The sequence below is a fragment of the Myiozetetes cayanensis genome, unplaced genomic scaffold, assembly GCF_022539395.1.
Source record: "Myiozetetes cayanensis isolate MyiCay16 unplaced genomic scaffold, myiCay2020 scf17, whole genome shotgun sequence".
Taxonomy (NCBI): domain Eukaryota; kingdom Metazoa; phylum Chordata; class Aves; order Passeriformes; family Tyrannidae; genus Myiozetetes; species Myiozetetes cayanensis.
This window is the reverse complement of record NW_026087378.1, coordinates 12,030,288-12,053,843: the sequence shown is the minus strand read 5'-3', so window position 1 is coordinate 12,053,843 and position 23,556 is coordinate 12,030,288. Positions and strand designations below refer to the sequence as shown.

The window sequence follows — 23,556 nt, the reverse complement described above, 5'->3', positions numbered from 1 at the left end:
TAAATGGAGACAGAGTAAAGAACTCTTTAAAAGGGGAACTCTTTTTTACTGAATATTTTCTGAGCTTAAAATTACTGGAAGTCCCTCAGGGCAGCAAGTTCAACATTTTAAAATTCCCCTCCCCCACTTCTATTTGTCTACAATCATAAAAAAAAGACCCCAGAAGCATCTGGTACCAATTTTGCTTCCAGACACACCTCTACTGAAAAATGCTGTGCTTTTGCAAGGACACTGAAAGGCAGGGGAAGGGGAAGCCTTAACTTTGTCGATCCAACCAGTAAAATCCACGATACTTACTGCAGGTCCTGGAAAACAAAAGAAAAACAGAGAGAAAAAAAAAGTCACTTAATTACAAAGAAAAGGTATAATCTGATACAACACAACATAACAGGAACCAACATCAGATCTGTTCAGGACTTCCCAGTTCAGTTCCCATGGGATGAGACTTCAGGTGCCACAGTCTGACACTGTGACTAGCAGCAGCAGTAGGAAAAAAAACCCACATCTCCCCCATATTTCCCAGCAGTGCAGGGCTTTTCACCACCTGCCACACCAATTTCTGCAGTTTTCCCACCGCTTGCCCAGGCTGGTGCTACACAGAGGTGAACACTGAACCCTAATCCAAAGCAATCCACATTGCACTCCTGTTCACGAGGCAGCCTAGAGCTCTGCTCTACTTCTTCATGCTCTGATCAAAACCAGAAACTAATCACACTTTGAAAAGAAAAACGTGAGGAAAATTAAAATGGAGGGGGAAAAAACAAATCAGCTTTGTTCATCCTAGGTTATTCAACAATATTAATCAAGACATATTTCAAGCAAATACGTTTTCAAGGTTTTTAAAGTTCGTTTTAAAACTAAAACGTTGTTAAGTTGAATTAAAAAACAGAAAACAAAAAACAAGAAAAGCTTGAGAATGAAGACTGGTAGCAAGTAAAGACTGGCAGTGAACCAAGAACCACCCCCTCACCCTGTGTCCATCACCTGAACTCGGTCAGTGCCCCACACAGGAGGGCAGGAGACAACCTCCACATCTCCCTCCGTGCCAGGAGCCCATTTCCTTCAGTGCCAAAATTCACACAGGCTCTGAACTTGCTCCCCCAGGTTTAATTTCTTCTGAATACAGAAGTCAGTGGCTCTATGCCAATTGATTAACTGAGAATCATAAACCCGATTTATTAACTCGCTCACACCGAGCTGCCCACAAAAGCCCTTCTGTGGAAAGTCAAAGACTGAGTCTCAAATAAGAAGCAGGCAGGAAATTATTTTAATATGGGATTTCAATCATGTACCAATTATAATCTCTTTGGAATTTGTTGCCTTTTTGCCTTTTCTCAGCTACTGTTTTTAACCCCAACACGGGCAGGAAGGTGCTCTTTAAAGTGGTTCCCTCTCAAACCCAGGAATCACTGTTGACTGGGGGGGGGTCTGTATATGGACCCTGGGATGTTCCCCAGCCACATCAGTGGAGTTACACTAATTTTTAACTGTGCTGTTGGCCAAACAGGGCTAGATAAATCTCCATTAAGGCATGGAGTGAAACCTCTTGGACTGAGCTCTTCTCCTCCTAGGAACAACATCACTTTCTGGCTTGCTGAACGTGTTTTTCAGCAGCCCAGCCACAAGACACTTGTTTCTTATGGAAGAAAGTCAAATATTTTGCAAGCCAACAATAAATAATGACGTTGATCACGTACCCAGGGGCTGCCCCCACCCAGCCATCTCACCAGTGTGGGCACATTGCATAAAGAGGCATGATCTTCTCAGAGAAATTTGCCAGAATTTACTGCTAATAATTTTGACTTGTGAGAATCAGGAGGAATGAAACCACTTGGAAATTCTTCTTACAACAAACAGAAGCTGGAGGCAGCCTTTGTGTATTGAAAATTCCGTAACAAATCAACTTGGTGGCTGATTTCAGGAGGAGAGGAGAAAGACAAAATAACCTGCAAAAACACAGATTTTGGTCTATGATTGATTTGCTCTGAACAAAGGTCCTAGGAGTGAACACCTAGGACCCCAGCCTGCAAGGGATGGAGATATTTGGGAACACCAAGAGATTCCTTAAGAACGTGGCCAGCTGTGCTAGCAGGAGGTGAAAATCGAAACTCATTACAAATAAATGACCCAGATTTCCTGATCGACTAACATTAATGTTATTCTGTATATCCAAAGCGCTAACAGGTCACAGTGGCATCATCCCCAGCAGTACACAAACATATGGGAAATGACAGGTCACAGTCATTTATTTCTAAGTATTTTTGCAGCTTGGGAATTTTTGGGATAAGATATCATTTCTGTTAAATGTGCAAATCATTCATCATGCAAGCTTTCCTGCCGTGACAGGGGAGAGCCAGGCAGGGGAAACAAAACCAGCCAGACCTTCCCAACAGCTCAGCAAGAGCCAGAGGGGACTTTGCTGCAGCCTTAATGGGCAAAGAGCCCATCCCCAAGGTAGAAAACACGTGTGGTCCCCTGAAGATGTAAAAAATGGTAATTTAAAAACAATATGTACACATACACATAAATATCTACATAAACACATAGCTATGCATATTTATACAGACATACAGAGTTATTAATTCAGGATGCTGTAAGGGGAGTAACTGAGTCATGGGCAACAAGCAAAACAACTGCTGCAGTCACAAGAAGTCACAGAGAATCCAGAAAAATTATTTCTCACTGTGTATTGAACTCTAACTCCTATCTAGGCAAACAGATAGGAGAGTGAATGTGGGACAAGTTAGATTTGTCCTGAAGTTCAGAAGAAAAAGAAGTCATTGGGTATGAGAAACATAAGGAACGGTGAAAACCCACAAATAAATACAAATTTCTGGGTGATTTATCCACATACACCCAGACATGTGCTTACTGGATAAGAACAGCTACATATTTGCACTCGTTCAGTCAATCACATGGCCAATGGGTTTGAAAGATTTAAGAGTAAAATATTAGATTAAAGTCCATGCAGAGCTGGGGGAGAGATAACACTTCCCAGCATAGAAATCACTTCGAATTTTTTCTTAAAAAAAGCTTTAGATTCTTCCCTGTTCCAGGATATAAACAGGAGAGCTGTAAGAAAAAAACCCCAACCAAACAAACAAAAAAACCCCTAGAACTAAAAGTTTCTTAGAAGTTCAGATTAAAGCAACATTTGCAGCGCAAGGTAAATTTGGAACCCAAAAGTCACGGGTGGTGGGCAGAAGACTTTTATCCCAATTCAACAGTTTCAACACACTTCCCCAACAAGTGTTACTGAAATGGAAAAACTTGGTAAACAAAACTTTTACTGCCAGAAACAAGCAATAATGCCAAGTCAGTGTTTTCCAATGAAATTAGACTTCATTAAAAAAAAAATGCCCTCTCAGGCCTACCTGTTAACTGTTACCAGGGCAGTTTTTGTAGCTGTTCACAGTTGATGCAAACAGGGGCTACCCAACAGCACAGCCATCAGCTTTGGGTGTTAATGTCCAGAACCAGCTCTTGCTTCATGTGAGGAGAGCAGAGACATACCCAGAGACTTTCCAGACTAAGCATTTCATGTCTCTCCTCTCCTGTTTTATCCTGAGGGAATATTCTGAGGTTCAGGGCAGTTTTTGGGTCAGTCTTCAAGCCAGGGGAAGAAATTAGGGTGATGGTACAAGAGACACGAGCGTCACCTCCCACCAACTGAGTTATGCAAAGACTTTGAACAAATATTTAAACTGAATCCTGGATCTGATTCATCCATCCCTCAGGGGCACCCCTGTATGGATCAATCTTTACAAAAAATAAACGTAGAGCCCGGGGAGGGCAGCACATCCATACCCCATCCCACTCAGGCAGCACCAGGTGGCAGCAAGCAAAACCTCCCAGGTCCCTGGAGAAAATCCCTGTTATTTCACAAACACTCACTCCCAGCAGTTGAACTGTGTCCTCACTGGGACATACCACATTGAAAGGATAAGCTAAACATGACATTAAACCTGATTTTTGCCTTTGGCACGGACAAAGAACTGCATCTGAGACGTGCAGGCTGTCAGCACCAACCGCCACAGCGAGGGCTGCAAAACCTTCCTTCCACCTCACACTCTGAGAAGGCTGAAAAATCCCACGTAAAGCTGTATTAAAAATGTGTTCCCTTTTTACACACCAACCATTTCCCTGGGTGGGTCTTCAAGGCTGTGCTTAACTTTGCATCTGCTGATGCTCGTGTACAGCAATAAGAATGGTGGAACCTGTGTGTTGGTGCTGGCAGGATTGGGATGGAGCTTGGGACGTGCTGGACCAGACCAAACGGCCTCAGGGTAGCAACACTGGAATAAATTGGTTACTGAAAGTAACCTCTTTCACTCTGGTGGTGCCTGGGTGACTGTCACTGTGGTGACCAGCTCTGGGACACGTCTGCTGTTCCACTGCTGCATCAGTGATTCCCACAGGGCCAGGTGATGGAGAGAGTAAATAAAACGTGTCAGATGGAGCCATTTGACTCAATTACTCCCTGGTTTGTTCAGCTGGGCTGACAGCAGCAGAAACACTCTCCCAGGTACTTGATCTTTGTGTCTGAGGTCAGGGAAGGGATGACAGTGGGGACGACTGTGCCGACACAGGAAGCTCAAGCTGCCGCCAGAGATGTGAAGCCCAAGGGAAGGCTGGGGTTTAACACAGGCCCCTCCCTGCCCTCCAGGGCTTCCCATGGGGAAAACTTGTTGCCTTTATGCTCCTCTGGAAGAAAATAAACTAAGCCAAGCCCAGACTCAGGGTCCCAGTGAAACCCACAGCCCGCCCTCAGCGGGTCCCAGGGGCAATGGTGGTTCATCCCCGTGGTTTAATAAGTGCTTTTTGAAGCACGTCCAGCCAGGCTCGCCCCACTTCCAAACAGTCCAAATAGTTAATTCTCTCCCCCCAAGAAAAAAAAGTTATCTTTTATGGTATGGTGTCTTTCTGGGATGGAGAGCGGTTGTCCCAGCGTGTTTTCAGGATGATGGATCCTCAGTTTAGAGAAACAGAACTCTTGGATTAATATTTTTTTTTTAAATCTGGATCCATCATGGTAAAAGAAAAAAGCAAACTTCAGTCTTGGTTTAAATCAACAGGAGGGATGTGATTTAAAAGGGACAGAAGTATCTCTTAAAATTTCTCTGCTTGTTTCTTAGAGATATAAGCTGAAAGTTTCAATATAAATCAGAAAAAGTTTCTCAACATGGCCATTTCAACAACTGCCAGAAAAAATGCTCCCCTTGGCTGGGCTGAGCCTTCTGGCTCTCCAACAGCGTTTGTGTGGATGCTGTGAAGCTCCAACCAGGCAGTGTCCCTGGGGATGGACACCAGCGTGCTACACAAACAAAATTTTATTCCCATTTATCAGCTGTAGTGAAGGAACAAGGACCTGGTTTATGTGTGGTCAGGTTCTCAAACAAATACAGAAATATATATTCAAGCTATCTGGAAAAACAAACATCTGGCAGCTCAGCCAAGAGCAATACACGGCGGGACGCCTGCTCTCCGTGCGTCTCTGCAGTGCAGAGGGACAATCCACAGGGACTGAGCTGCATTCCTGGGATTTAACTGCTGTGCCCCACCGAGCACCTCTGAGTGTGCATCTCCCTGCACAGGGGTGGCTGCTGCACCATGCCTGATTTTCCTCCACAACAGCAAAGAAGTCGAGAAAAAGTTATTTTGCGATTTGAATTTTCTGTTGTTGTTGTTGTTTGGTTTGTTTCTTTTATAATGCCTTTTTTTTTTTTTTCTTGCTGGTTCTTTCTGGCAGCCTTCTGCTTCAGAGGGATGCTCAAGTGGCATTTGCAGGCATGTCACGGCACGAGGGCAAATGCTGCTTTTCAAAAGCTTTCGGATGAAAGAGGGGGAAGGGATGGAAGGGCACGTGCAGTGCAAGCTCAGCTCTACCTCCCAGATTTCTGTATGGACTAGAGACACATCTTGGACAGCGTTTACACAAATGCCTGAATACAAAATCAAATTCGTTGGCTGACCCCTCCAGCTGCCCTTGGTTGAATGCTGTACTGCACTGTGTTTCTTAAAGCCATTAGTGACAGTTAAGAGCCAACCAAAAAAACAATCAAAGCTGTCTGGTGGTTATTCCTACAGCCCAAGGAGAATGGGGTTTAATGAAGCTGGCTGGGATCCACCACCCCCCATGAGTGCAGTACCCATCCCTTGGCCAAGAATAAATCCCTGATGCTTCAGGAACAAAAATATCTCAGAAAACACCTAATGCACTGAAATACCATCAATGGGAGAGAAGGGAAATGCCTGCCTGCCTGCCTTCCATGGAAATCAATCCACCAGTTCACTGCTGCTGGTGTGCAGCACAAAACCCCTCAATTTCCTTCCCCCAAAGTTAAAAAAAAATTGTTTAAAATATTGGTGATCAAAGCTGCCCTTTTTGAAAACCCAGCCATGTATTTTCTATAACAAGAGGCAGCAAAGAACAAAAACACCTTCCTTGCTAAATGAAAATCTACCTGGTCCCCATTCCTTCTCTCCATGTTCAGGAACCCAAGAGCACAGAAGTGTATAATTTAATCTGCTGTTTTCTCTCCTGCAGAGGCAGTTGCAAACTGTGTGGCTTTCTAGGCACATCCCTGTCTGTCTCCTTAGAAGGAGCAACACCAACCTCATCTCTCCCATCTCCAGCAGCACTCAGACCCTACAGCAGAATGTAAACAGCACTTCTCCCCAGCTGAAAGGGGGTTGGTGCTTTCCCATTTCACAAGACAGGGGAAAAAAAAATACAAAACCCCACCAGACACACTGAAGTGACAGAGACACAATATTAAACAGTCAGCTCAAATAAAAATTCCCAGCAAGGCTGCTCTGCAGCCTCACCCGCTGTGAGGGCTCACTGATGCTCAGGTGGCTGAGGTTTGGTTAGCCCTCACTCTGAAATGCTGACACCATCCATCAGCCGGCCAGCAGGCAACGTATGGGCACGTCCACATGCAGAGAACAAGCCAGAGCACACCTCCCACCCAAAAATAGCTGGGTGGTTTCTCTGCTCCTGTGCTTATCCACAGTCCTGCTTCAGTGTTGGATGGGAAAATAAAAGGGCTGAACGCTGCAAGGGAGAAATGGAAGGATGGATAAAATACGAACAGCAGTGGGTGTTTTGAGTTGGATTTGTTTGTTTGTTTTGATTGGTTGTTTTCCTTCACTTTTTTCAGCGTTTTGGTTTATTTTTTTGGTTGTTTTTATAGAAACCTTTGTACCCAGCGCGCAGGGACGTGGGAACCCCCGTCCTACAGCCCGTTAGATGAAGGTGAGCAGTGTCATTACTGAAGGGCTCCAGGTTCACCCAATGACACCCACAGGGCCCTGGGTGACGCTGCAGGGACAAGGTGACACTTACCGGGTTCTCCGCGCCGGCCGGGCTTCCCTCGCCTGCCGGGGGGGCCTGTGGGGAGCAGAGAGCACAGGGTTAGTGGTGCCCCATGGACAGAGCTCAGGGGAGGACCCACCACATGTTCTTCCCTTGGGATCCAGCCCGCCTCGTGTCTTCCCCCCTCCCTTTCCCAACTGCCCAAAAAAATCAGTGGGCTGCACATCTTAAATCCCACACATAGAATTTGGGTGAAAAAAACCAAGGTCAGGCTCTCTAAGCAAGTAGGTGTTGAAGTTATTTGAGAGTGTTGCTCATATAGTAGAGAGAACCAGGTCTTACATGCTCCAAAATTCTGGGGAAAAAAAGAAAATGTACAAGGAGCTCCCAGTTCCCACAACAAGAGGACAACACAGGAGCAACCCAGGAGTCATTAATGTCATCTGCAACCTTGTAAGTCAATTGTCTGCATGATTGGGAGTTATTATTTTAGCAATTTCTAGCCTATTCTGGGCCCTCAGCTTTGGATGCTGCTAAACGAGTTGGGCATAAAGTGAATCCATATTAAACCTCTTGTTTCCAACCCCTTTAAGAGACTACAAAGGAAATTAAGGAGGCCTGGGAATCTGTTTAAAGATAAATGTTCACTGTAAACTGTTACCTAATGACTCCATCTCCCAAGACCTTGCAGCCTGACGCTTGTTCAATGTAATTAAGATTTATGTTGCATTAAAGTCAATTGGGCAACAGCCGAGTCTTTCCTCTGAACTGTGCCAGCTCCACTGTATCAGCTCTGGGAGTCCTCTATTTACATTGTTATGAAAGGCAGTTTTGGAGAGCAGAATGAACACAAAGCATAACACAGTCTATTTTTAAACAACTTGTCACGTTCAAGCTAAACAGCCTTAATCCAGGGCATAATATGTAATTTCTGACAACACAGTAAGCTCTCCACTAAGATGACAGATTTAGTAACCCAAAACCAAAGAAAGACAGTGAAATATATTACTATTTGAAAATATTATGAGGAAGAGATGATGGATGCATCTAAATAATAGCTTCTCAGAAACAAGGTAGAAAGCTCACAAACAGACTCACAATTGCTGTGTAGCAGCCACTTAATGTCATCTACCGTGGGCAAGTAAATGAAATATTAAAAATCAACATCACTTTACAGCTCACACAAAATATTGACAAAAGCCAAACCCATGTACTTGTCCACAGTGCAGTAAATAACTTTTGTTTGAACTAATTTACCCACTGCAAATTGGGCAATTACAAACTGGGCTGCTTGATGAACACTGTAATCCATCAGCACCGGGAGAACAGGTCTATGGTACGTGTGTTTATTGTCTTTTTACGCCTTGTAATTAAATGTAGTCTGGTCCTTAACCCATGTTCTCATGGTTGAGAGGCTGCATTGCTGCCTCCCATCCCTTCAGCTGCACAGGCAAATCCCTGTTGGGCATAAGGTAAACCAGTGCTCACTGAGGACAGTTTACAGTGCTGGGGTAAGAAAGAGCCTGATACCACAGCCCAGAAAAACCCCACTGAGTACAGACACCGCTTTTGAAATGTTAGACCAGTAAAGCACGTTTTACCCAAGAACTTGTGGCACCAGCTTGTGCTTTTCCTTCACATTTCTCTTACTCATCACCCTTTTCCACTGAGAACGTACTCACAGACATATGTACCATGAATCTGGGCACATCTCTTCCTTCAAGCCATGTGCTGCTTGGGCGCTGAATTTTTGGGTGTGTTGGTCCAAAGAAGCTAGAAACAGCATTCAGGTAAAAACCCTGGCCAAGTGAAATGAAGATCTATCTTACTGGATCCTTAAATCAGAGGGGTTTTTTCTCCTCTTGCAAGCATGGCACAGCGAGCTGATCATGTTGTGACCTCTCAGTGATGAAGGTTAATGTTTCTTTTAGGGTCTTATTTTCCAGAGGAACTCATATCTAACATATTGTGCTCTACACCATTGTTAACACCATCCGTGGTTGTATTTAATTTTGGTTTTTTTTTTGTGAGCTCAAAATGGTTTAACTTGTTTCCCCTTCTTCTCTTTTGGCATTTTTCAAGTTGCTTTCAACATAATCAGTGTTTTTTCAGTTAAGAATGAATCGACCAGAAGAATAGCTTGAACAAATTGGTTGGTTCAGCCACTCTTAGGAAAGCTGATTTTGGTTTTTTTTCATATGGCTTCACTTAGAAGGAAGGAGAACTTTGCAGCAGAACACCGTGGGGTCTGGTATTGAGCACGAGGAAACCACGGCCCCGCTCTAGCTGGCTGTTCCTGCACAAAGGCCAATTTACTTTCTTGTTCCCTGGGGAGCAGGTTTATGGTTCATGGGCAGAAGTCAGATTCTGAGATGCTTGCTCAGCTGATACTCATCAGGTATCCAAGTCAGGCTGCGGCTCCGAGACCGCAGATCTGAGATTAAACAGTTTTGGGTCACAACACTTTGCGTGAACCTTCCTGGCTTCGGATTCCAACGGGCCCAAAGATTCAAAGCAAATACCAGAGGCAGATTGGAAACATGCAGCACCTACAGTCCACAGAAGTTTTCCAAATAAAACAAAATAATAATATCTAGATTCATTTCGAATTTGGCCCAAGTGCCCCAAAAGCTCTCCGAAATCCTGGGCTACGGTTTGTGTTAGGAAAAAGCCACCCAGAATGCAACCTCTAAGCTGTTAGCTGGGGAAGGCTCCTTGCAGCTCCATAAGTGATCCAGTTGCTTTCAAGGTACAGAAGAAGCACCAAGTTGTTTTCCTTCTTATACCCTCACACAGTCTTTCTGAGCAGGGATGCACATGAGCATCCTCCTCACAATGCATCAGGGAGCTGAGCTCAGCCTCAGGGAACACAGCATTTCCTCCAGGACCCAAACTAGAATATTGTTGTTATTACTGGGATAATTAAGGGGTGGTATTTAAATTATGTTTTGACTGAATTACCTCAGGACCTCGGCACTGAAGGTTTAGAGCCTCAAACTCTGCTTTACCTGGAGCTAAGCTAAAATGAGGGACCTCCAGGAGCAGATGGGGAGCAGAGCAGGGGAGGTGTCTTAAGCTGTCCCAACAAGATTCAGCAGAGCAAATCCTAATCCCAAATTTAACACTCCCCAGCACCAATGAAACCTGCACACAAGGTGCATTAGCTCAATATGACACAGCATTTTGTGACCAGGGATAAATTGAGGGTGTTTAAAGCGTTTTTTTAACTGTAGCCAGAGAAGTCCCCTCTTACCCTGGGTGGGTGCATATTGTAAAAGAATTAAAAGCAAAATTGCTCATTCAAAAACTCATTCAGAGAGTGAAATGACACATACACACCCACCAAAACTACAGCACTGGTTATGCTCCATTTAAAACAACTGAGATGGTGCCACTCACTCCATACTCTGGATTCCACCCCTACACCCCTAAACAACTTTTTTTTTCCCACACCCAGAGACAGCTTCTTCAAACAGTCAAGTGCATACAGCTCTTTTGTTTAGTCACCAGGGCACGAAGATAAACTGAATTTGAGATATAAATTAAGAAGTGACTGGAATAAAGCCACAATTGCACTTACATCAAACATGGGATTTTTCTCCTCTTGTTATGGCTGGTCTTACTCAGGCCATTCCCAGATAATACACTGGCACAGCTGCAGCGCAGGGCAGGAGCAGATGTTTTCAGCAGACCCCCCTCTATTTTTAAAACAAGAGGATGCATATTTTGGCAGCTGTGAGAGCTGCTATATGCAAGGTAAAAAAAGTTTTCATGGCAGGTTTCAGTTTCCCACATCTGCACCGAGGCAGCTGCTCCAGTACGAGCCCTGGACAGGGACGGGAACTTTGAACATCTTTCAGAAAGTGTCTGTGCACAAACACGCACACATCTTGGGTTTCATGTTGCTTTATGAGAACAGTGACCAGCTCTGTTCATCGTCCCCATATGCTCCTGCACACTTAAAACACTTAGGAAGATAAAAAAAGGCATTCAGGTCGCAGTCCCCTCTTTTCAGGGATTTACCGGCTGGGCATGGTTGTATCAACATGAATCCGGAAAATGAACACAGACACCTTTTCCTTCTATGGATACAAGCTAGAAATCCTTGTGGTGATAGAGCTGGGGAACAGAAGTGATGCCAAACTCACCCTGGAGCCCTCCAGTAGCATTTGACTGAAATTCATCATCCTTTTATCTTCAGCAATAGGTAACAAAGCGTCACTGCCTGGAACAGATGAGCCAGTGGATCCCCTCAAGGTCTGCTTCCTCAGAAAGCATTTCTAAACTAGTTTGGTTTTTTTTCCTGCTCAAATGGTTACTAACACAAAGTCACCTCTGGTAAGAATCAGGAAATCACCTCCAATAGATTTGTTCAGCAGACAGAGATGGTCATTGAATCGTTAAATCTGTCCCTTTGAAACACCAGCCTGTTTATCAACACAAGGAGCAGATTCACATCTCAGGAGCACCTCTCCAGCACGAGACAGTTGTGCATTTCTTGCACAAATAAGATAATTTCCTTTTTTTCCCAAGAACTGCAAGACACTTCTGTAAGGTAAGCAAGATAACGAAGCACTTATTGCTTCCTTCAGTTTTCAGTTACAATCTCAGATTTAAACAAGTTTGACATGTTGGATTACAAAATCTCTTGTGAAACATTCAGATCTGACACAAAGTACTTGGGTTTTGATGAATTGCGTCTTTGGAGCACGGAAGTACTCAAAGCTAATGCATCTTATCTACATTCAGAATTAGCCATTCCAGAGCCAAGATCCCACAGAGAAAAAAAATAAAATACCCTTTGCCATTTTCAATATGTAAAAACTGAGAAGAGAAAACAGCAAGTAAGGACTTTGAGAGCAGCTGAATAATGTGGTTTCTTGGATATCTAGAGAAGATCCTGCTAATTTGAAATTTAAAGTGTATACAGAAGTTATATTAGAGACTTTAAGCAACAAAAAAATGACATCCTTTGTATTTAAATGTTAATCTCACACTTGCAGACATATTCTGTGGATAATGCCCCTTCTGGCTGGATTTCCCATCCTCATTGTTTCCCAGTTTCCTATGAAGGAGAGCACAAGCTGCCATGTGCAAACCATAAAGCATCCAAGGGACAGGGCCAAGCCCATCCTAAGAGCAAGCCCACAACCACAGCACAATAGTATCACCAACAGATTTTGCTTCCACGTTACAAATCAAATTCAACATAAAAATCAAAAGTTTTCCTGTTTCCAAACTCATCCAACACTGCACTTACATGTCACAATTTCAGCATCTCTAAAAACAACCCACTTAAATTCTTCCTCCTGTGGCCTTCAAAAGAAACATTTTTCTCCTGTGTAAAAGTCTCTCCACTCCAAATTTCCTGCTTGTAGGAGGCATTTCCTCCACCTTTGTAAGAACTATTTTGTTTTCTGCAAGTTATTCCACAAGCATCATCATCTTTATAAAGAGACATCAGGAATATCCTGTCAAACAAATATGAAGTCAGATTCTGGAGCTGTTTCTTTTTCCATTATCTGCATTATCCCTTGACCAGGGCTACATGATGCCATATGCTTCAAAAAGCAGGGAGAGAGCACATCTTGGTGAAACAAAACCCAAACAGCAAAATCCCTTCCATGAGGATGAAGCCTTGTAAAACGTAAGTAAAAGCTGTACAAAACACAACATCACGTCATTTTATCACAACTGCAGCAGCATCACACAAATAAATGGTTATAAACCATGGATATTAGCAAGGTTGTTCCAAAATAATTTTATCCCATATAAAACATCCAGTGAAACTTCCACACTGGGAATTTCAACAGAATTAAGTGATGGAAGATGGACACAGATTCTCCCAAACCCTCAAAGTGAAATTGCTGTGTGAATTCACCCTACCTGCATTATCCAACAAGCAGCTCATGTAAGAATCACTCATTTATGTTGGAAAAGACATCTAAGATCATCAAGTCCAACCATTAAGCTACCACTGCCAAGTCCCTTAAACCATGTCCCCAGATGTCACGAAAAGAAAGCAGACCCAGCCACAAGCAGAGAATTGCTGACCCAAGGAAAAAGAAGAGAAAACAAAGACCTCTATCTTTTAGGTGGAATAAAATCTCAGTAGCAATGAGAGATCCAGTCTGTGCCTAACAGGGTGCAGGAAATATTCTGTCTTTTTTCACAGCTAGAAAGGTTCCCTTCTTGGCAGCATTTTTCCTAAAGCATGAAAGTCAGTGGTCTAAATTTAAATGCCACAGGGCCACAGTATTTTTCAGTTATTTGAAACATTCCCTCTGTCCTTCCAACACTGTCCAAATGTGGTTGTCTGGAGGAGGAACTGGACAACTGAAAAATTAATTGCTGAAAAATTGCTCCACTTACAGCTTCTGGTTATCTCCTGTGCTGAGGAGCATCCCAAGTCCTTTGAAACCTCTACCTAAAGTCATTTTGGGATATCTGCCTTGTCAAAAATTAAGCTCTACCCCTGAGGACTGGGGAAGTTTTGATGCCAAAAAGTTTAATCATGGTTAGTGCTTGGAGAAGGGTCTCCAGTCCCTGGTGGTCTCACAGTCATCCTTTGGGAAGAGGTTTCACACCAGTGGGAGGGTGTCCTGGGGAAAGCCTGGAGAGCAGCTGTGGAAGAGCAAAGCAGAAGTAGGAGATGAAGAACGAGAATGGAAGATCTGAGGAAAAAAAGAGCAAAATCAATCAAAAGCCAATTACACAAACAGTCAGGAAGAGCCTTCAAGTGCAATAAAATATCCCTACACATCATATCAGACCAGCCTTGCGAGGATCTTCCTCCTTGAGATATCTCCTGGAGGACTGGACGTGAGAAGTCAAGTTCTCAATCTTGTGGATGCTTCACACATCAGGGTAGAAATTATAGTGAAAAAAAAAATGGCAAATAAAGTGATTTCAGTCCCAGAGCAGCAGAAACAATATACTTTGTTCTCACAAATTGGGACCAGGTAGGTTGGCACAAGGTCTTTGGCAAAGAAACAATTTAGCCTCAAATTTGAGACCAGAGCAATAGTATTAGATCACTTACTCAGACTTAAGTTGTGAGCAGCTGTTTGGCTTTTATTTCACACAAAAGCTTATACTGTAAAAGGAATTCCTGGCCCACTTTCAGATGCTATATTTGCTCATAAGCAGTGTTTCTCATTTGAGTCCTGATAATGCAATGAAATCAGTGATGAAAAATTTTTACAGAAGAGATGCAAGGGGGGAAAAAGAAACTATTTATTTAAAAAAACCCCAACACTTGGGTTTTGTTGTTTGTTAAAATGCCATGTTTAGACTTTGAGTTTTCACCATGCTAAAGATTTAATTATTGACCTTCTCCTCATTTTAACTGAGCATATAATTAAAGTAGAAGTGACTTCGCTCCCCCCCCGACCTTGGGCAAACACCAGATTGACTGTGTGTAAACAGTTTGCTTTCCCACCCATCTGAGATCCTTCCAACAAAGGAATACATAAACTCTTATGAAAAACATAGTTTCCATTACACAGACAGAAACAGCACGTGCTACAGTCATATTCACTCCCTAGAAAGAACAGTGTTTCCTGCAGCAAGTGTGAATGATCAAAGCAATATAATCCCTTTTACTGCTGTGTACCTGACCTACATTGCTCAGCTTCCAGCAGAAATATGCTGAGGTAGTTCCAGTTAAAACTGCCAGGTGAGGTCTAAGTGGCCACACTTACAAGCACTAATAAATAGAAGCAATTAATGACTAACTTAAGAGCAGCGCTTGTGTCTCCATTTAAAGAATTAGGCTTCCAGCCATGCTAATCCCTGTCAAGTCTGAAGGCAATTAATAAGCAGGAGCACGATGGTTAACACAGAGAAATTGATTAATTAAAAAAAAAAAGAAAAATCAAAATAAAATCAAAGAGCACCATCACTTTCATGCTGGACACGGGCAATCCCTTGAAATATAAAAGAGTAGTAGAATTTAATTACAATTTCTATCAGAAGATAACTCAAACCTAAGGTACCTGGCCACAGAAACATGAAACCTCCCTTTGTCCATGCCCAGCCCTGCCCAGGCTGCAGAAATCAGAGTGAGGGTGCAGGAGAGCTCACTCCAGGCTGGGAATGTGGCTGCTCGAGTACATGGTTGGCAATGAGACTGAGAACAAAACAGCTGTAGGAAGATCAGGACCAAAAAAAAAAAAAAAAAAAGAGGTGTATCAGCATGTATAAAACCATGGCTGAGACAGCAGAAAGCCTGCTGACACTTCCCTGGCACGTGCCACGTCTTGGAGGTGGGGAACAGGCCCAGTGAGTGCAACAGCACGAGCCAACACGCCCAAATTTGAGAAGGTGAACTCTGTTACAGCCCCTTTCTGCTGTGTTTGGGCCCTGCTCTGGCCCAGAATTCAGTGGCAATGGTTGCTTCTATTGAAGTGCAAAGAGGAGATGATATATTGCTCACACATCTGGGAAATGTTGCAGTAGCAACTTCATTGTGGACCAAAGAGGATTTGGGGCCAAAGCCGCTTCCAAGCACGCGGCTCGGCCGACGGCCTTCTGAGGTGCGAGGTACGTTGTGGAGCCCTGAAAGTGCGTGGTAAACTCACAGATTCCCAAGGTGAACACCGTAATTTGAGCAACCATGGCTCATCTTATCACTCAGTGCATCTCATTTGATGACCACTCTGCTTTATTTGGCTGCATCAGGCTCACCAATCTTGCAAAAGGCTCAAAAAGCCTTAATGAAGTGACTGACTTTGCTCAGCTGCGTCTTCCAGATGCTTAACTCATTACCATTTACCCAAATGCATCTTTCAGAGGTACTTAGACCATTTTCAGCTCCAGAGTTTCAGCTGACTATAAAGGAATAGGTTTGTAAATCTTTTGACGTGGCAGCTAAACCTATTCTTTCCCATTTAAAAGCAAGAAAGGAGGTTCAATAGGGTAGAGAGGCAGCAGTGTGGGAGATGTTCATGTTTTTTGATGGTCAAAAGCATCTTGAGGATCAAACGGAAAATTTAAATTATTTTTGACAGTCCCAAGGTGCAAATTTTTACCTGCAGATATTTGAGTTTTATCATCTGTGCATTTTAGAGATCAGCTAAACAAACGCTGGACTGCAAGTTTAACTTACCAAACGATATCCAGGAAAGGTTCAAAGGTTTAGAGGAGATGAGGTATTGTTGTTCCTTAAACATTGAGATGAGATGAAAAGAAAGAGGCAATTATTCTGTGCAAAGCTATCCAATATGTTACTAAGTTTGGATACCACCATCAGTTTCCACTTGTGTTTTAAGGAGTCCAAGTTTGAGAAAAGCGGTGCAAAACATGGTGGGAGAAGAAAACCAGGTCAGAGACATATGAAAGGGAAAGACAAGAAGCATCTGACTTTCTTTTTGTTTTGGTGTTAAGGGCAAGTGCAGTGGTGGGATCACATGGGCCAAAGCTGCAGATGCCTGGGCACAGCAGAGGCAGCACATCCTTTTGGCACAGCAAGGGAACAGAAGATTTGCCAAACAGAATCAAAGAATAAGAGTTCACTTCCAAAATATGTCAATTTTTGACTTGGTTTATCATTTTATGAGCCACTTTGTCCATAGAATGCTTTTTTCCAAGTCATATCTTCAAGTACTGTACAAAGACTTTTACCAACTCTCCAAGTCTGCCTTGTTCTTGAAAGACAGAAAAAATGGCAGGTTTCTCCCCAAAGTGAAGCAGCAGGGTTGGCCTTCGTCTTCCACTGATTAATATACAATGGCTATTGCTGCACCTTGCCAAGATTTTAACTAAAATCAGACCTGGATTTAAAAATGCAACGCAATAAGTCAAATCTCCTGCTTTCAATTCTGCTTTCTGGATTCCAGGATACACTTTTACATTGTTAAAATACTGGATGTAATTTCACCTGAGGATCTAAAAGTATTTCAAGTAGAAAACTTGAGAGTCTTGCAGGAGTGTAGATATGTTGCCACTGAATTGTGAAATGGAGATAAATGAAGCCTTTGGAAGGGCAGTTATCCCCATACTGAAGCATAACACATGGAAATTAACACCAAAAGCAGGAAAAAAAATTAGGAAAAAGAATGTTGGTAGAGGTCACAGGATTCTAATGTGTCATTTGATTATTAATCAATATTCATAATCAGCCTTTCAGCATTTACTGCATCCCTAGGCACAGCCAGCTTGTGTTACAGGACAGGACTATGAGGGATTTAGGGGGTACTGAGCAAGGAAGCCCAGTCTGAAGGTGAAACCAAATCTCAACATTTCCACTCATTGTAGGGGTTAGAAAACATTCCAAGAATTCCCACCCTAAGAGTAGAAATACCTATAGGATTTACAGATCCAGCAGGGTTTTATAGAAACAAATATGGGTCTGTAGAACCGATGCTAGAACTTAAACAAAATAACCAAAATAACCAAAAAAAGGTATTTCCCCACTCCTCCCCTCAAACCACTCAGTCTCAGAATCCATTCTGAGTTTGGATTTTCCAGATAATTAGGAAGACCACAAAGCCAGTAAATTCCCAAAGCACATTCTGCTTTGCAACCACATCTCCACGTTATCTCAGTGCTTACACCCACTCAGCCCCATCCACAGCTGGGAATCCCCTGCAAATCCCACTGCCTCTGTGACATGGAACAACGCTGCCATACAGCACAGAGCAGGGATCTCACCCCACACAGTCCTCTGCCACTGGGAAAAGATGACCCTAAGTTAATCTGACACAGAGAAATGACATCTGCTGAACAAGAAATCCTATTCCCTGGGGAACGTCATGGGAGTCTTAAGTCGTGTTCTACATCACTGCCACAAACATGTGAGTGGTTGCACAGACCCACAGCCATGAAGGCCACTGAAACCATGGCTAAAATTTCCCCTAAACCACACTTTTGTTAGGGAGGGAGGTGTTCCCTCACCCCGAGGCAGAGGTGCAATAACCTGTGTTTCCCGGGTGAAAGCAAGCTATGAAGAATGACATCTGTTTTCTGCACAGCTTGGCTGTCAAACCTCTCCCTTGCTGATGTTTCTGTTTCTTATCTTTTTTTTGCTTGTGTTTGGAGCTCAAACAAGTTCCAGTTGAGTGAAGGAGCTGGCTGCTGCAGGGGTCAGGCCCTGATGGCCCCCTGAACCCCATATCCCAGCCAGGGAACTCCCCGTGGCACCTTCCCCAGGGCCAGCCTGGTGCTGGGCACCACCCAATGTGCTACAAGCACCCCTGAGCCCTGGCACCACTTCATCTCTGATTTCCTCAGAAGTGACCCATAGCCTTCCTCTTGGAGATGAAAGCAAGTCTTACTCTCAGTCACAACTCTTCTTCTCTCCTTTTCACAGCTCTCTCTAAACCCCTCCTGCTGCTGACAAAGGCGATTTCCCACCTCTCATTTTCTTCTGGCGCTGTTGAATTATGTGTGTTTACATTTGCTGCAATACCCATAGAGCAGAGTAAATTTTGCAAGCACTCTGTCTGAATCCATATAATAATAAATCAGATCCTCCAAGAAACTACGTGTCACTTGTATAAAATTGGAATGTCTAAAAAAAAACCCAAATTATCACAGCTGCTTCTCCCCCCCCCCCATTCCAGCAACTCCTCAACCACCTCTGAAAGCTGTTATTGCTCTGACTGACAGGGAGATATCAACAGCCCAACACAAGATGACTGATTGACAAGCCCCTTTCCTTTTGAATCTGATTTAGCTTGCTAAGCCATTTAAAACATGTCAAACAAATACCGCAGTTCAACAGTTCCCTGTGAAACTTCTGCCAACTCCTTTCCCTCTGGAGAAGGCAATTACCTAATTTATAAGGGTTGGGGAGCAAATGCCGAATTTCTTCTCCATAATCATTTATTAATTGCTCTCATATTGAAAATTTCGCTTTGGTAAAATAAATAAGATCCAGCCCTCGCTCATGTTGGTGCAAGAAAAATTAATTCTGCAGAAGTAGAGCAGCCCAGGGCACGAGCCAGCTCTCACTTGCCCACAAACTGAATGGGAAACTGGAGAAAGCAGTTTGGAAAAAGAGTACCTTCACAGTGGGAAAAGAACAAGAAAGAGAAAAAGAGTCCCAGATTGCAGAAATTCAGCCTGGCTCACTCTGAGAATTTATTGTGTTATTACTGTTATAACAACCAGGAGAATTTTATTTTTTTATATGTTTTGCAGAGCACACACACACACAAGATGATTGTTCCAAAGACATTGGGTATAGATACACAACAACAAAAGTAAGTTTCAACAGGGAATGGATGGTATAAAGGAGAGGATAAACAAGAACTAGAGTATGATCATAAATCTCCCATGGTCATTAACTCCAGCAGAAGTGACTCACTCAGGTTTATTGTACCATTTTACAACCATGAAGGAGAATTCACTCAATGGTGTAGATGCCACCTCTTTTTTTTCAGTTCTCAAATCATGAAATAGCACCTTTGAAATTCCAGAGAGCAAAGTTTGGTGCTTATGGGAAGGGTGATTTTATGCCTTTTTTTTTTCCTTTTCAAAAAAAATTGGTTTAAGCTGCAGCAGGAAATTGCAAGAAACCAAAGTAAACTGGACACTTGACAATCACTAGAAAATATTTACACTAATATAACTAAAACTGCCCAAAGGAAACAAACAGATGCCAGAAACACAACTTCAGTTGATGGAATGAGAAATAAACATGAGAATAATGGATGGGTTCAGCCCAAAACCCTCGTGCACATATGTTGAGCAGTTCCTTCTCCTCCAGGACTTCTCCTGCATTGCCACCTCCCCGGTCCCACCCAAGGGGCTCCACTGTGGACATGCCCTGGGATGTGTGAATGCCTCCACTTAAACCACTGAAAACCTCAAAGTTTGGCCCCAAGCTGCACCGTGGGAAGTTTAGATTACACGTTAAGAAAATTTGTTTCACAGCTCCATCCTCTTGATGCTCTCCCTTCAGGTATTTATATGCATTTATGCTTATATACATTGAAATCAAGCATTTTATAGGGCCACAAAGACCTGCTGCTCATACTGCCCCTGAATCAACCTGCACAAACCCCGAGGGCTTCATTTACACCAACCCCCAAACCTGAACCTGTTTCAATGGATGTTTAAGCAGAACCACTGTGACAACCTGAAAAATGGCTGAGACACTTCATTCTTGAAGTGCTGCTGGCCCTGCCCACGGTTTGGGAGGCCATTCACACCCACCCCGAGTGCAGCACACACCAGCACTGTCTCTGGGTTTAGCTCTTGTTGACAGTAGATGAAATCCAGATTTGTAGCCCTGCATCCAGAAATTGCAAATTTGCATTAGGAGCCTGGGTGATTGCACCCTGCATTTAGGTTAAAACCCTGTTATTGGATTTTATGGCAATGAGGCAAAGAGGGCATGAGCACCGAGCCACCACTCTGGATCCATCCCACATCCCAGCACTGAGCCTGCTGGCACAGTCTGCCTGTCGACCCAGAGATACCCAAACACGAGGCCAAGGCCAGCTTTGTTTCGCTTGTGGTAGCTTCATGCCACAAACTGTTTAACTTTACCCTTTGCTTTTGGTCTCCTGACTTGCTCTGGAAGCTTTGCAGAAGCTGTTATGCCTCAGATATGCACTTTTGCAAAAACTGAGGAATTTCCACCTTGTCCAGTGAACAGGCAGAGCCCTTTCAGCAAGTCCCTCAGTCACCAGGGCCATGTGCACGGAGCAAGAGCCAGCAGAAGAAATTAATTCAGCACATAAGGAACAAAGGATATCAGGACTGCCAAGAGAAACATTAACTTTTCTCAAATGCGAGCCTGCTTGACATTGGTTTTACCATATTAATTTACATACAATGTGCATATTGCACAAAACCAGCGAACTAATGACAAAGTAGATCGTTTCACAAAGCAAACAACGTCAGGGCACAGAAGTCGTTTTTTCATTGTTCGAGTTCAGGTATTTGAACCCCCACGAAGCAAACAAAGCAGGATCAAACAAGCCTGGAGCACTCTCACTTCCCACCTAACCCCGGACACAACCCTGCCCTGAGCACAGGTAGCAGCTCTGTCACCCATCTCTCCTCACTCCACAGGCTCAAAATTCCTGACAATACCACAGCTCATTTGGAAATGCCTCCTGTGAAAGATGCTTGATGTATTTCCATCTGCATCCTCCTTTGCAGCAGCCCCAGCCCCGCCGTCGTGCCGCACTAATCCCCAGTTCAGCCGCACCCCAACCTCTGCCTTCGCCCATTACCCCAACCCTGACCCGCCGAGCAGGGAGATTTAATCCTCCCCTGAAATGCATCCAAGCCAAACTCCAGCTGCCAAGAAAAAGACCACATTCCTCAATTTCTATCACCCTTGGCTATGTATGTTTTGCTGGCTGAATTATCTTAATAGAAATATGTAAGTGTTTGAATGTGAGCGCGTGTTTATCCCCGGAGGGGAACCTGCCTTGCCCTACAACCATTACACCCTCAGGGAGCCCCTTTTCCTCATGGTGCACCAGAGATTTGCAGATGAATCCCACCAAACCAGCTCTTTTCAGACCGTTCAAAATAGTTTTTCTGCCTAAAACCAAAGACCTTCTTCTCTACACATGCTCCACCACTTCTATACAGGTCACTTGAAGTTTGCTCCACGTTTTCCTAGAAGGAAGGATTTTTTTTTTCAGCCCACACTGAGTGTCCCAGTACATGCCCAGAAAAAAACCCCAACTTTTGGTAGCTCGAGTCCAAAGGGATCCTCATTTTGACCAAACATTGGCAACACTCCTCTGTCCCTCCTCCAAACTTCTTGGACAAAAACGCCAAAGGAAAAGAGTCCAACTCATGCCTCCTAACAGAGATGGTTTCCAAGAAAAAGTCACGTACAGAAAACATCTGCAAAACGACTATAAGGCTTAGACTTCCACTGCATCCTAAACAGCTGCCTGCCACAGAGTAAACAGATATTTTTCTTGTTTTATGTCTATCAGCACATTTTATCCAAGAGATCTACAGTGGCGGCTCATGGGAAGGAGGAGCAGTGTTGGGAGAGATGGGGAGAGAACTGGGACCACATCTGAGGAGAAAAGTCAGGAGCTTCTCTATGCCCCAAACTGTACATTTGAGTCTAAATAAAAGTTATCTTTTTAAAGGTAGAGAAGGCTAGTTATTAATTAAAAGACAATCAAACAAAAAAACCCCATTGTTGATCACATAGACTTAAAATACCTGGGGAATATTGGGGCTGCCTGGTGAAGAAAGATCTCCTTTCCAAAGAGTGGCTTTAAAATTTTACTCCCTCCAAAACCAAATAACTATTTTTTAACTCAAACATCCCAACCCTCCACGTAAAGATCCCAACTTCACTAACTTGGGGAACACAGGTCACTGAAGCCATGGAGTGCTCAGCACAACAGGAATTTCTTCATGTCTTGGACAAGGGTTCATACCAAAGGAACTGGCAGCATCCCCACTAAAATGAAATGTGCTCCTTCCTTTTTTTGTGCCACACGCAACCTCCCCCACTAAGTTTCAAATTGTTTTTTTAAACTACTTATTAAATTAAGTGCCTTTTTTATCTTAGAAAAGAAGTTTTATTTGTTTATTTGTTTATGATTTCTTCTAGAGCCAATGTAAGAGGTCAAATAAGTTCCAGATGACATCCAGACTGTTTTGTATTGGATTTTTTGCAGTCTTTTCTTTTGAAATTAATTGAAAGGAACACATAAAAATCACAGGAAACCGTAGTGATCTTTAAATTTCTGGAAGAGGTGGTATTAGTTTCAGCTTCTATTTGCAACAGCAGCAGTGTTATGGCAGGATCTGTGCTACACAACACCAACTTCTGCTGTATGCAATTTAATATTGGCTTTGTTTTTCAACGTGTCTCACAACACTGAGTTGTTCTTACTGTGCCACTGAAAATCACGTGATAACAGGAACTGTATCAGCCATATCCAAAGGTTCTTCCAGGTTTAGCAGTTGTGGACCTGAGGTTAAGAAGTGGGAAGCTGGAGAAGCTGCAGCACACCAATGGCAACCCCAGGGAGCACATATTGCTTAGAGCCTTAACGCTCACAATTCCTGATATTAGAACTCTAAGGAAGTTGATGGAAGTGTTGAACATGTTTTAACCAAGGCTTGATTTTCTCACATTAACCACAGTTCTAAGTAACCAACACAACTCCCAGCAGAAGCACAACATGTTGCATCTCAAAGCCAGTCAAATTTTAGCCCATGATTTGTTATCCTTAACCTAAACCATTTGGCAATACAGGAGCGTGGAGGAAACTCTCTCCCTGTCAGGTCTCTTTGAC

General features: G+C 43.4%; 1 protein-coding gene across 1 annotated transcript in view; it reads right to left on the bottom strand.

Moving 5' to 3' along the window:
• LOC126638559 (collagen alpha-1(XXIII) chain-like) overlaps window positions 1–23,556 on the bottom strand; it is a 167,494-nt gene that overhangs the window by 40,362 nt on the left and 103,576 nt on the right. The window contains 2 exon segments of the mRNA XM_050312532.1: window positions 276–305; window positions 7,349–7,393. Coding sequence (XP_050168489.1) covers window positions 276–305; window positions 7,349–7,393 — 75 coding nt within the window.